Source organism: Pleurodeles waltl, chromosome 3_1 (assembly GCF_031143425.1).
Source record: "Pleurodeles waltl isolate 20211129_DDA chromosome 3_1, aPleWal1.hap1.20221129, whole genome shotgun sequence".
NCBI lineage: Eukaryota > Metazoa > Chordata > Amphibia > Caudata > Salamandridae > Pleurodeles > Pleurodeles waltl.
In genome coordinates this window covers 1,693,374,784-1,693,388,826 of record NC_090440.1, presented here as the reverse complement: position 1 = coordinate 1,693,388,826, position 14,043 = coordinate 1,693,374,784, and the positions used below count along the sequence as shown (strand labels likewise).

At 44.3% G+C, this 14,043-nt stretch overlaps 1 protein-coding gene across 1 annotated transcript in view; it reads right to left on the bottom strand.

Moving 5' to 3' along the window:
- DIP2A (disco interacting protein 2 homolog A) overlaps positions 1 to 14,043 on the bottom strand; it is a 637,392-nt gene that overhangs the window by 169,514 nt on the left and 453,835 nt on the right. Inside the window, exon 28 of the mRNA XM_069225498.1 lies at positions 1,333 to 1,444. Coding sequence (XP_069081599.1) covers positions 1,333 to 1,444 — 112 coding nt within the window. The remainder of the gene's footprint in view (positions 1 to 1,332; positions 1,445 to 14,043) is intronic.

Genomic DNA, 14,043 nt, shown 5'->3' with positions numbered 1-14,043 from the left:
GGAATGTCACATCCATTTGTCTAAAACAAAATGTATGGCTCAACAGATGGGCTGCACTGGAGAGGTAGTGGTCAAGAGAGGGGCCATTTGCCCGTGTGGTGTTCGTACCCGAGGTTGCTATTCTTCTGAAAGGAGATCCTTTGCCACTTTAGGGGGGTCATTGGTTATCTACTATGGCCTGACCCTGAAACCTTCATTCTGGGACTCCGCCGGCTATGAACAAACGATGCACGAAGACTATAGACTTATTTTCAACATGCTCCTGGCCGATAAGCAGTTACTAGTGCTGAAATGGAAATCCTTACTGTTCCTATGATCCAAAACTGGGCGGGGAAGATCTGGAGCTATGGAGAAACTAACCTGGGGGCTCCACAATATGGCTTATAATTTTAATAACCAGTGGCAGGTCCTGGTGGATTATCCAGTGGATATGTGAACTGGTTGAGTTATTGTAGGGCATTTCAAACACTCAAACTGACGGTGTAATCGGTGATCACTCTCAACCAACTATTTCCTAAAAGCAAAAGATGATGTATCTTTGTCAGTACGATAATAGTGAATTGGACATTCATGTTGTCTGAGTAACCTTCAAGCGGTCGCTGGGAGGAAGTACAGTTTTAGGGTGGAATGGGGTTTTCTTTTCATTAAAAGAAGTCACAGCCTCTTTGTTAGATCGATGCCTTTGCTTCGTATAATTGTTACAATCCCATTCATCCTTTGTGATTGTTCTGATTTGAGACATTACAATAAAGTATCTTGGAAGAAAATAAAAATGCCAAAAAAGAAGAATGCCACTTCACAGCGGTGTGACTATCATGAAAGGTGAAGCGTAAGTATTTTGTTTCACTATGGCACAGAAGCTGCAGCTACTTCAAACGATCTGGAGGCTAGCACCCTCACAAAACTGACGCAAATGGTTTCGAGGATAAGGATAGGAGAGGTGTACATGGAGGACCCAGTGTCTGAGATGGACACTGGGCTGGGAGCCCAACACAATGCCCACTACCCAATTCAGTGGCACATGTAAAACACAACAAGCCTTCCATGTACATACCAGACATACAGAAGGCAGACAGGTGCCAATGACTGAAAAGAATGTTATGCTGGGATAAGTTGGAGGCAGTAGCCTCTTCCTATGATTAGAATCTTATGCTGCCACCATTGCCAGTCTCTCATAGCTTAGTTAGAGGGGACAGAAGTCACCCTCTCAAAAAGGAGGTGCACCTTGATTGACCCCATTAATACTGGAGCACAGCTCTAATTTTTCAGTCAGTAAATGGAGTGCCTTCAGTGGACTAGCATTACTGACAAGGGAGTCGTGGAGATCATTACCTGTGTCCAGAATGGTAGGCCAAGATTTAATGTCCACAGCTGCAGCCGCTTCCTTGGATCGTAACAGTCTAGTTATTGCTTGTGTGGTGAGGATACATGTAGACTTACTAACCTGTAGAAGATCAGATTCTACATTAAACTACACTGTAATGCTATCATAATCACAGAAGCATAAGAGGAATGCAAAGAAACTCAGAAAGGCAAACATACAATACAGATGAAGAACCCACTAAATTTCACAAAACAGGCAAAGTGCAGGGCCAATACAAAATGAAGTAAAAGGAATATGCACTACATAAAAGAAGCACAAACACGATTATGTATAAAAGAATCACAAATCATATTATACCAAGCATTGTTAGCAGACAAAGAAAACTATACAAAACAGGTAAAATACATAAAAGGCGTGTGAAGCACAAATGAAAAAATCCAAAACAAAAAAGCACAAGGGGAAAAAGGCAGGTTACGTACCTTCAGTAGTGTTCATCCTGCTGGGTACCCTATCTAACCATGGACCGTCATCTTTAGAAAATCCCTAGCTGCCAAACTAGAGAAGGAGAATTCTTTAGCAATGCCCCCGGCGCACCAGTAGAAAGTACATATTGCTCCATTATGACTGTACGCCCTAGATTGTGAAGAAGTGGAGCCGTGTGTAGCACCATCCCTGCACACTGATGTCAGTATCCTGTATCTTTCTCTTTAAGCACCCTCAGACGTGGTGCACAGAAACATTTTCACTGCAGATTCCTTACCTTTAGAATAGACACCATAGCAGTACCTTAAAGAAGTAGTATCTGGTGAGAGGACTCAGACCATAAAGTTCAGCAGAAAGGAGCTAGTGAAGTGACCTTCCTGCTGGTTTTCAAGGCAGTAGTGTTTCATTAACGTAAGCACTGATGCGGGCGTTGCAGCCTGGCAGATTATCTAGAACAGGCACCACTCTCTCCAATGCCACTTGAGAGGAATGGGCTTACAGGCCTTTAAGGGGTTGTTTCTTGGCCAGTGCATAACGGATTTTGACACAGAAGGATTTCCACCTTCACAAGGTCTTATTTTGCAATGCATTGTTTTTTTCCACACCTGAAAATCCCATAAAGAGCTGAATGCCTACCTGACATTCCTTGGTATAGTCAATGTAAACGCAAAGCACTCTCTAGCATTCAAGGCGATGGGATGGGATTCTCTCTTCCTTCTTTGAGGGGTGAGGCAGAGCTAAAGACGCTGGCAGAATGAAAGGGGTGTCATAACGTTAGGAAGGAATGCTTGCCAGTGTTCACAACTTGTCTCGGAAAATGGATGTACTGCAAAGTGTCTGCAGTTCAGTCATGTGGCATACGATTTTCAAAGTAAAGAGTCTCAAGGGAACAGATGTGCATGAACTTAAAGGGTGTTCAGATAAGGAATGTCAAAACCAGATTAATGTCTAACCGAGGCATCATATATGGTTTGGGGGCAAACGTGTCCAAACTTTTGGAAAATAAATCACAACTAGTGACTTAAACAACGATGACCATAGTTAGGTAAACACAAGAAGGGTGAAAAAGACAACAAATAAACTTTTCACTGTGCCCACTGCAAGGCCTTACTAGACTAACTAAAGATCAAGCAAAAAGGGAATCAGAAAGTTAAGCTTGTAAAAGGGTTGGTGAATTGTGCACCACTCCAAGCCACGCTGTCACAGACCTAGAACAGACAGACGTTGTGGAAAGAAGTCCGACTGCAAAAATGGCATCGCCCACCTCTGTTGGCAAGTCGAATAAGTTACTTACCTTCGCTAACGCTCCTTCTGGTGGATACTCTATTTAACCGAAGATTCCTCACCATTAGAATATCCCCAAGGGCCAGAGTGGATCCAGAAGATTTAAACAGCACTGCTCCCTCCCGTCGTGATGTGGCACCATGCAGCTCCACACCAATTGTTCCACCCCGAAAGTGACGATAGAGCTGCATATAAGGTCTACTACATACACCCCTGCACATCTATGTCACTTTAATTTTGAACACTGTCTGCACTCTGATGCGGGACCTCAATAATCAGAACCCTTCAGATCTTCAATTTGGAACCTTTTAGATGGAAAGAGAAACCATTCCACAGAACAAAGAGGAGGGAGGCATCTGCATTATATGAAATATCCACCAGAAAGAGCATACCAAAAGTAACGTGTTCTTCTGATGGTTACTTCTAACCGCAGATTCCTCACCTTTATAATAGATATTAAAGCAGTACCTCCCGAGTGGTGGGTCTGTGGAACGTCTCATACCAAAACTTCTTGCAGGACCAAACAGCATGACCATTGGGAAGCTGAGCGGCGCTCCAGGGGCACCACATGGATTTTTTGTCCTAGCAAATTTGCTATACATAATGTTGGGGACTGCAGCTGAATATGTACCCTGTGCCAGAGACTCCAGAAAATAAGGATGTGGCATTGTCAGACCTGGTACTGATAGAGCTGCTGCCAACAGATCTGGGAAAGACAGCTCCGCTAGAGTCAGCTCGAAATTTGGGTCGAGCTCTGGAACAGCTCGGACCAGGTTCTGAAGGTCCCACCACAACCATCTCCAGCCTTTAGTCTTTGATGAAGACGATTCTATGGGAGACAAGGGTCATCAGGGTGATGTACTTGTGCACCCTTCTTGTGTTTCCTCCGCAACTTGTTCTTCACTCCACATGACTGAAAGGAGAAAGATCTGTATCTAGTCCTCGACCTAAGATGACATTGCCTGTCATCCCAGGCCATAGAGAGCTTGGCTTCATGCTCCTTAATGGCTTTAGGGTGCATGCTTTCACAGAAGGCACAGGATCCAGAATCATGGCCCGAACCCAAGCCCACAAGCAGATGGTATGTGGGTCAGTGATGGACACATATCCCTCACAATCCATACAGGGCCTAAAGCCCAAATGCTTGGGATAAACACTAATAACTGCGTGTGAGGTAAATTCACAACTCTCAGGGGAGGGCAAGCTACAGCTCCGCGTCAAAGGCAAGATAAAAAGTGAACTGATGCTACTGTGCCAAGTGGGGCTACAAAGATCGGGTGATGTCAATACGAAACCAGTGGCCCCTACCAGCAATGTGACAGCTTTGAAATTCCAGGATCCAGTTTGATGCCTGGGATTATTATTCTAAAGGTAAGGAATCAGCAGGAAGAAGATTCTATCAGAAAAAGCTTCACCAAAGATGAGTAACTTGTTCTTCTGATGGCTACTTTTAACAACGGATTCCTCAGCTTTAGAATACCAAAGCAGAACTTCCCACTGTGGTGGGTCTGTGGAATGGCTCATACCAAAATGTCCTGCAGGACCAAACAGAAGAACTGCCCTTCTCTTTGGACTTGGCTGTCAAGGCAATATTGCATTGTGAACCTGTGTACTGAACCAAAATCACTGCCTGACAGATATCAAGAACAGATACACAGCAGGCAAGTTTAGTGATGCCAACCTTGGACGTGGCGAGATGAGCCTTCAACCTGTCCCGAGGCTGTTTCTTTGCCAGCGTGTAGCAAGATTTGATGCAGAGGACTATCAAACTTAAAGTGCTTTTCTGCACTGCTTTGCCTTTCTTAGCTTCAGACAACCCCCAAAAGAGCTGATGGTTCACCAGATTGTCTTTGGTGCAACGTGAAAGCTTTGGCTCTTTTAGGATCCCCCTGATGGAGTCTCTCTTTCTCTTTTAAGGGATGAGGCAAGACAAAGAATGCTAGAAGAGTGATTAATTGCTCAATGGGAAACGCCGTAACAACTTTAGGCAAAAAGGCTAACTTGGATCTCAGCACTGCTTTGTCTGGGGGAGGAAAAAGGTGGTGTACGGTGGTTGCACCGAGGGAGCTTGACGTTCACTCATGCAACAAGTTAAAATCACCATAAGAAACTCCTCGGAGTCAGGGGGCATAGTGGGCAGCTGTGTGTGGGTTTGATTGGAATGCACATGAGAAAAGGGAGTACCAAATTAGGATCACAATGTGGCATCGCTAAGGGTTTTTGGGGAACCAATGAAATGAGTTAAACCTTTACTAACCTCACCACAACAAGTGATTTGAATAAGGACGGTAGGCAAACAAAAAAACTTGACAAACAAGTTACTTGGCTTTAGTAATTAACTTCCTGGTAGAGACTACCTAGTCACAGATTCCTCACCTTTTGACTAGTCCCAGGCATCAGACTTGATCCAAAAATACTTCAGTACTACCTTTGCACAGCAGGAGGTGGTGCCATGCAGCTTTGCTCTGACACTGTTCCAATTCAGAAATGACGTACAGAAACTATACAGGCATCACACCAGTGCGCTGATGTCAGCTGCTTTAGAGAGCATCTGTGCTCACAGACGCAGAGCCCCAAAAGCAAATTGACATGACCAGTATGCAGAATCCTTGACTTGGTATCTAACTAAAACAAAGATTCTCTACCAGAATGAGTGTTACCAAAGTTTTTTTATAGAGACTTCTAGACGCAGATTCCTAACATTTTAAACAGATACCAAAGCAGTATTTATTTGGAGGTCAGTCTGTGGATGGACTCAGATCAAAGTCCTGCAGGACCGAACAGACAAAATGCCCTTCTTGGCGAACCAGACTGCCCAGACAATAGTGCTTTGTAAACATAAAGAGGGACGCCTACATAGCTGCCAAGCAAATGTCTAGGAGAGGGACTCCTCATGTCAACTGTGTGGTAGCAGATTTGGCCCTGGTAGAATGAGCATACAATCCTTACAGAGACTGCTTTTGAGCCAATGAGTAGCAGATCTTCATACAAAACACGATCCAGTGGGAGATTGTTCTCTTCTGTGAAGCCTTGCCTTTTTTCACTCCAAGAACCCCACAAAGAGGCAGTAGTTTTCCTGGTGTTTTTTGATGCTATCTATGTAAACGCTCAGAGCTCTCTTGGGGTCCAAGCGAGGGAGTCTCTCCTCCTCCTGGAAGAGTGAGACAAAGCATATACCATAGGCAAGGTGATGTCCTGACCAATGTGAAACAGCATCACAATGTAAGGCAAGAAAGATGTCAATCTCTACAAAACTAGTTTATCTGGGAAGAAAGTACTGTATGACAGGTTGACATACAGAGCTAGAAGCTCACACACATGCTGCACCAATGTTATGGCGATGAGCATTGCCATGAGCGTGAGAAAACACAAGCGACAGCTGCGAAGCAGCTTAAAGGGAGTGCCCTTCAGAAACATGAGGATTAAGTTAAGGTCCAACTGTGGCATGACAAAGGGAGAGGGATGGAAAATGGTTACTTACCAGTGGGAGTAATTTTGTAGCTTGAAGCAGGGCTTGAAAAATCCACTCGACCACTCGCATTGGAGAGGCTTATTTGATCAGATCAAGCTATTTTTAATACTTATTCATCCTTTCTGGCGAGTTGACACTGAACAGGAGTTCTGTTAGTTGAAAAGTGGAGGGGCAATAAAAGATGCCTTTAAATCTTATGTCATGTCACATTTGCTCAGTGTTCACAGACAGAAGTCAAAAGTCAGTTTTTCTTAGAATTTAAATTTTCTTTCTGACTGCAGAGTTCCAGGACTTTGTAAGGTGAACTGTGTGACCTGCTGCTTAGAATGTCGAATGAAAGGATATAGGGTGTCAGATTTTTCCTACCACACAACATTTAAATGACGAAGTCAAATGTGCAAACATTTCAAAATATATTTCAGTAGTTGTGAAAGCCCTTTTTTATATTTCTGTGTGATGAAAAATATTTTACTAGGATGAAAACAAATCAGAATACTTTACATTTTGATGTGCAAAGGATATATTTTCTGAAACCCAATTTTCACAGATTGTTAATACACTATATAGTTTTATCAGTAAATCTGCAAGTTAGTGGAGAGGTTTTTGGACATGTCTTGGAAAATTACTGTGTTTAGATGACAATATGTTACCACATCATGGTTCAGTAATATATTTATTAAAGTTGAGTGTTTAAACTGAGAAACACTCATGACCTGATGACAATGTTGTTATTAAACTAAAAGAAGTCCTAGTTTTTGTGGGCTAGATTCTCGTGATGCATGCAGAAAACCTTAGTCTACTTAATCAAACAAAAGATGTTTTTTGTACTGCAGAAATGCTGCGCTCACATATTTGAAGGTACAATCATAGGTGAGAATTAAGAAAAAGGGGACTCTGTAAACTATTTGCCTATGATCACACAATTTGAGACCCGTTTACAGGTCAAGTACATTACAGTTAGGTCAAGTAGATTATTTAAGTTACTCGACCTGCAGGTCTAGTAAAAGTTTTATGATTTTTCGAGCACTGTTGAAGAGTTTTCTCGATTAACATGCTGTGCACTATTCCGCCATCTAGTGGTTGGGTCGGGAATTGTCTCCATCTTCTTCTTTTCCCCTTTTTTAGGGTCGAGCCTGCGTTGCATACTCTCGCGCATGCGTATCGCAGCGAGATGCTTTAGAGTTTAGAAAAGGGCTCGGAGCCCTGTCGACATCACGTCAGTGTTTTTCATTGGTTCGTGGGCTTGCCTAATAAAATCTGCTTGCTTTCATTAATCGAAAGCATGCATACGTCCTTTTCCGGTGGCTAGCCCTCCTCGAGCGCAGCGACCGAGTACAGAAAACATGCGAGGCTCGCTGTTTTCTGTCCAGCTCGTGGACTACTTTTTCTCTAATTTACTAGCGCGATTTCGCTTGGCAGAAGTCGAGCGCTTTACATAGTTAATTGCATTTTTTCGGATTACGTACATAAATGCACTTTTGCCGATAGTGTTGTAAACTCCTAACCCGACTTTTCACCTATCAGCTCTAACATGAGCAAATGCGAGACCGGTTGCATTATAAATGCTGGTTTCCTTTGTGGGCGTTGTTGACCACCATTTGGTGTTAGGTTTGTCCCCTATATGACGTCAGGCGGCACCCCGGATGTTCCTGTGAATGGTAGCCATCTTCAGATTATGTTTTCTATCTCCTTTCTTCTTTTGTTACTTGCAGTCTGTCTTTTGTATGTTCTTCCCTTCCCCACCTGTTTGTCCTGTTTCCCATTTCTGGGGAGGTGGTTGGGTCATATGTGAATCCAGAAAACTCTTCAAGCTGCAAAACTACTACTGGTAAGTAACCATTTTGGTTTGCAGCAAGACTACTTTTCTGGATTCACACACTGTGCATTAGATTATGTAGCCGTATCCCTTTCTTTGGGTTGGATGGGATGAAATGAGGAAGACCTTGCAAACAGGTGTTGTAATACTTTTTTACCCACTTGTCCTTCTTTGTTCATTTGTATGTCCACACAATAGTGGTTCGAAAGTGTGTTGAAGATCGAAGTTGCTGCTGCACAAATTGTGTCTTATGGGCATGTTTGTTAAGAAAGCTAGAGTTCCGTCCTTTCTTGTGAATGAGTTTTGGACGTGAGGGGAGTGTCTTCTCCACTGTTGAGTAGCATATATGTATTGTTTTCACCATCCATCTTGCAATTGTTCCTGGCAAGATCCTTTGGTTGATTTTGTATAGGAGATGAACAATTAGTCTCCTTTGTGAAACTATTCGGTTTCTTGTAAGTAGTATAATAAAGTTCTCCTTACAGGGCTTTCTACATTTGTATGTCAGGGTTTCTGAAGAACACTGGCAACTGAATGCTTTGATTGATGTGAAGTTTGCTCACTACCTTGAGTAGGATCTGAGGGTTTGTTGTGAGAACCACTTTGACTATGTGTCGGCATGTATAGTTCCTTTATTGTTCATGCTTGGAGTTTGCTCACTCTCAGTAGTGATGTGATTGCAATTAAAAATGCTGTGTGTAGAGTGATATATCAGAGTTCCACCCTATGTATGAATTAATTCAAATGGTTTGGACACTGTAGGAATCTGGCTGTTTATACGATATATCAAAATGAGATATATATCGTACAAAGAGTCCAGAGATTTCCTTCTAGTGGACAGGGGCTTGCTTTAGCAATGCCAAGGTGCTCTTTCAGGGGGTAGTGTGGTTGAGCAGCTTTAGGATTATCAGAGAGGAGTTTTAGACATCTGCAAATACACAAACAGCCAACAAATGAGACACATGACTCAAGAAGGAGATCCACACCACTTTGCAAATATAACAGGTATCTTTATATATGTATATGTATCAATATATATATGTTCTGGCACCAGAATTAATAAAATTAGGTATTTTCACTTTTAGCAAAGTAACCTCTTACAAGAAATTACATATACATAATTTCACTGTAGATCGTTCTCAGACAATTCACAATTAATAAATATAACTTGTTGCTGGTCACCTGCAAGAATTTTTTTTACAGTTTTGAAAAGTTGACAGTGCAATTTTTGAAAAGCTGCAATGTTATCCTAGGGAGAGCAAAACAATTACGGTATTGGGTGTAGTACAGCGACATACGGGAACAATCTCCTGGACTTAAGGTAAATATTGGGCAAGGGTCAGGACCACACCAACAGGTCACACTGGGTGGCACTGGGGTGGCCAGGTGCAAAGGTGTAGAAAAGCACGGGTGCCCAGTGTTAAGTGAATGGGGATCAGTCTGGTTGAAAAGAGGCAGCAGGTCTGTATGGGGTCTTCAGTCAGGAAGAACCAACAGATGGGTTCAAGTCTTGAGATGCTCGGGATTGAGGGATCCCTTGGTTCTTTTCCCCAAGGGCCAAGAGTGACGGGGCAGAGGGGTCCTGAGGTGTTGGGTTTTCTCCACCGGGAGCAGTCGAAGGTTGAGGGGGCAATGGCTGCAGGTGGCATTAGTGAGTCCACAGTGGGCAAGTCCAAGGTAGACTTTGTTTCTGGAGGGCTGGGGGACCACGTGGGCACCATTGGCCAACTTCTACTTTGGCTAGGCGGTATAGGTGCAGTGTTGCTTTCCGGTATCAGGTTGTCTGTGGTCCGGAGTCCTCGCAGTTGTCTGCCTGCAAGATGCAGGAAAGCAGCTTTGCTCCTCAACAGGAGTTCCCAGGTCTTTGATGAAGGCAGGCAGGCCTCACAGGCTTTTGGAGGTACAGTAGCTTGCAGGACGAGTCAACTTTGGTAAAAACAAAAATCAGCAGGGACAGCAGACCGGCCGGCAGGGCTGGGGCCAAGTCAGGTGTTTCTTCCTTGAGCTTTGCTTTTGTAGCTCTGGAGTGTCCTTCGTCTTAGGTCAGCAGGAATCTGATTTCCTGGTGCCAGGGCCTCCCCTAAATACTGCATTTATGGGCATTGTGGGGAGTATAGGGTAGTAGCCTACGGGCTACTTACCCCTGGAGTAACTAAACCCCCCATATGACCACTTCCTGTGGAAAGTGGGCATACCCCTGTCCCAGAATTCCTAAATCTGCCAACACCAAGACGGCACATTCTGAAAAGTGGTGTCCACAACAGGTAGCTCACCTTAGGGGTGTGACTGACCTGAGGGCTAGAAAAACTTCTTTGAATACTAAATTCCCCACCTGTCCAGGTGCCAAATGGGCCAGGGGCAGGGCACTGTCAGCATCTCAAGACATGCAGCCTGTAATGGTAGCCTTTGTGTGCCAGGTGAAGAGTCCCTTAGGGTTAAACCATACATGCTGCAGCCCTTTGGGACCCTCTTTGGTACCCATGCCCTAGGTACCAGGGGGTACCATTTACTAAGAACTTACAGGTATTGCCAATTGGGGAGCAATTGCACAGTTTTAGGGAAAGAGATCTGGCAGTGGGGACCTGGTTAGCAAGAACCCATTGCACCTTCAGTCAAAACTGCATCAAATACCAGGCAAAAAGTGGGGGTGACATTATCAAAAAGGGACACTTTCCTACAGCCATCAGCTGTGCTAGTACTGTGTTTAGGCTCCTCAAATGTGCTGGTACATTCCTTGGAGGTGTAATTCTTTTTGAACCCTCTAGGAATCTTTTTACCTCTGGTGCTGTAAAGAAGCTTTAAATGATGTTGTGGAATATGCTACAATAGCTGCTAAAAGCGCCTTGAGTGATGAGTAGCTTATCCCACTGTCCAGTAGATGTGCGAAGTATATTAGTACAGTTTCCTGTTTTCCCATTGATTCTATTGTCTTATTTTATGTGCATCAGTGCAGATGCTTCCTCCATTTTGCAGCACAGCATTGTCTTGTAGTAGTCTTTCTTGCCTCCTTTAATATTTCCATAGTTATGGATGGTAAATGTAGGTGTCCGAAGTCTATGTATACAGGTGTCAGGCAGCTAGGATGAGAGTTGCTAGTTCTGGATGAAACACCTCTGCTCTGCATTGTCTGGAGGTCCTGTTCCTCCCTCATCTTAATCATTTGTCCCTTGGACAGTTCTAGTAGATCCGAGTACCAGGTCTGCCTGGCCCATTGTGGGGCTATTATTATGAGGTCTGTCCCAGGTTGTCTGGCCTTCTCCAGTACCCTCAAGATTAGGGGAATCACTGGAAAGGCACAAGTAAATCTCACTGACAAGTTTAGCAACAGTACATTCCCTTCTGACTGGTGGTGTTGAAACCTGGAGGTGAAGATTTGGCCTTTTCTGTTCTTTCCTGTTGTGAACAGATCTATTGTTAGTATGCCCCAGGCTCTGAAGATCTTCTCCAGAGTTTCCTGCTTGAGTTCCCATTCACGTGAACTGCTTTCTTGTCTGCTCAGTTTGTCTGCCTCTGTGCCCTCTCTCCGGCAGGCGTACTGTCTATAAGTTGATCCTCCCTAGGATGGCCCACTTCCATATTTCCTGTGCTAGTTTGCTAAGGGTGAATGACTTCATGCCTCCCTGTTTGTTCAGGTAAAATATTGTTGTGGTGTTGTCTGTTTATGTCAGTACCGGTTATGTGTGTTTGAAGGGCTTTAGGGTTAGATACACTGTCCTCATCTCCAGGAAACTGATGTGTTTTATTGCATCTGTGTTGTTCCATAGGCCTTGTATCTTCTGGTTGCCTGTGTGTCCCCCCAACCCTTGTTGGACACATCCATTGTGATGGTCACAGTTGGTGTTGGTGTCTTAAATGGTCTCCCTAACGTTATGCTCCTTAATGACCACCATTGTACTTCCTCGTGTATTTTTGCTGTAACAACCACTAGATCCTCTCTACTCCTGGAGGGCTGTGACCAGCTGTTGCATAACCATTCCTGGAATGGGCACATGTGCAGTCTTGAATGTATTATGAGTGGAATGCAAGATGCCATCATCCCCATTAGCTTCATGACTGCCCTCACTGTCAGAGACTGTCCTCTCTGGTAAAGGCGAGCTTGTTTCACAACAGCCTCTCCCCACTTCTGGGTCGGGTATGCTTGTGCCATCTTTGACTTCAGCCTTGTTCCTAGGTAGATCTTTTCCTGTTCCGGTAATGGGGATGAATTCTTGTGGTTTAATGAAAATCATAAGCTTTCTAAGGTTGTGATCACTGTTTGGATGTCCCTTTGGCATCTTTGTTCCATCTTTGCCTTTACCAGACAGTTGTCTAGGTATGGCTAGACGTATATTACTTTCCTTCTGAGGAAGGCTGCTACAAGACATTTTGACCCTTGGTGTTGACTTTATGTTGAATGGTAAGACCTTGAACTGATTGCGTACCCCTTCGAGTATGAATCTGAGATACGCTTTGTGTGCGTCAAGCATGGGTATGTGTAGGTATACACCCTTTAGGTCTAAGGTTGCCATGTCATTGCCTCTTTGCAGGAGAGGGATTACTTCTTGTAGTGTCGTCATCTTGAAATGCTTGGGAGGATAAACCTGTTTATAAACATAAGATCCAGAATTGGTCCCATGGTCAAGTCTTGTTTTGGGACCAAGAAGTATGGCAAGTAATTCCCTTTGCCCAGTTCTTTTACAGGCACACTTTCTATTGTTTTATGGGGGCCTGTATGTGTTCCTCCTCCTCTGGAGGCTTGTCCTCTCTCCCTCCCTCTACCCCAAAAGGGCTGTGTTGCAGAGTGTTGCCACTGGTGGAAAGTTGATTCCATTGGGGGAGGAGCAGGGGGGACAGGGAGTGGCTTGTTTTCAGGTTGCACACATGGACAAAAACATACACACATACTCTCTCCTCTGTATCTCTGCTTATGGGAACTTTGAAGCTATCCCCCCTCCCAAATCCTACTGACCAAGCTATGCCCCTGTTCTCCCCACCACATCCAGTTGTTTGTTCTCCCTTTCCGTAGAGGTGTGAGCATTGCTTCTCCTCGTAGCAGCTGCAACAATGATGGAGTCTGCAGGGGTGTTTTCCAGGATATACGTGGGGTCTTTTGGGGAGTGTCTGTATTTCTTTTCTACCCAGGGTGTAACTGCTTATGCTGAAGCAGGTTCTCGAAAAGCTTCTTTGTACATTAATGCCTTGAGGAGAAAGCATGAATCACCCTTTTCTTCTTCCAGAGGCACCCCATACGTGTCTGCTGCCCTTGTGATGAGGCTGTTATATAGTGTGATGTCATCGTGTGGTAATGGCCTTGAGGGATTGGTGTCCACTTATTCCTCTGGGCTCTTTGTTTCACGGTCATTCTACTCGTCCGGAAAGCTTCCTGCAACCTCTTCCCCTTCAGTGTCGCAGAATTCTTCTTTGACTTCCTCCTCATGTGGTTCTGGCGTTGCTGCAGCCTCTAACGCTGCCTCCTCCTCTTCTGCGTTGAGGGGTGTTGGGAATTTCCTTGGAATTTGAAATTCCTTTAGTGCATCATCGTACTCCTTCATGCGTTGAGAGTGCTGCCATTTCGGGTTCCAGCCTTTTCTTCTTCTTTTCTACCGCTTGAGCCTTTTCGACATTGAGCAGCACCCACAATACACCCTCAGCAGTACGAGGGAGGCTGGGTGCAGAGTACAAAAC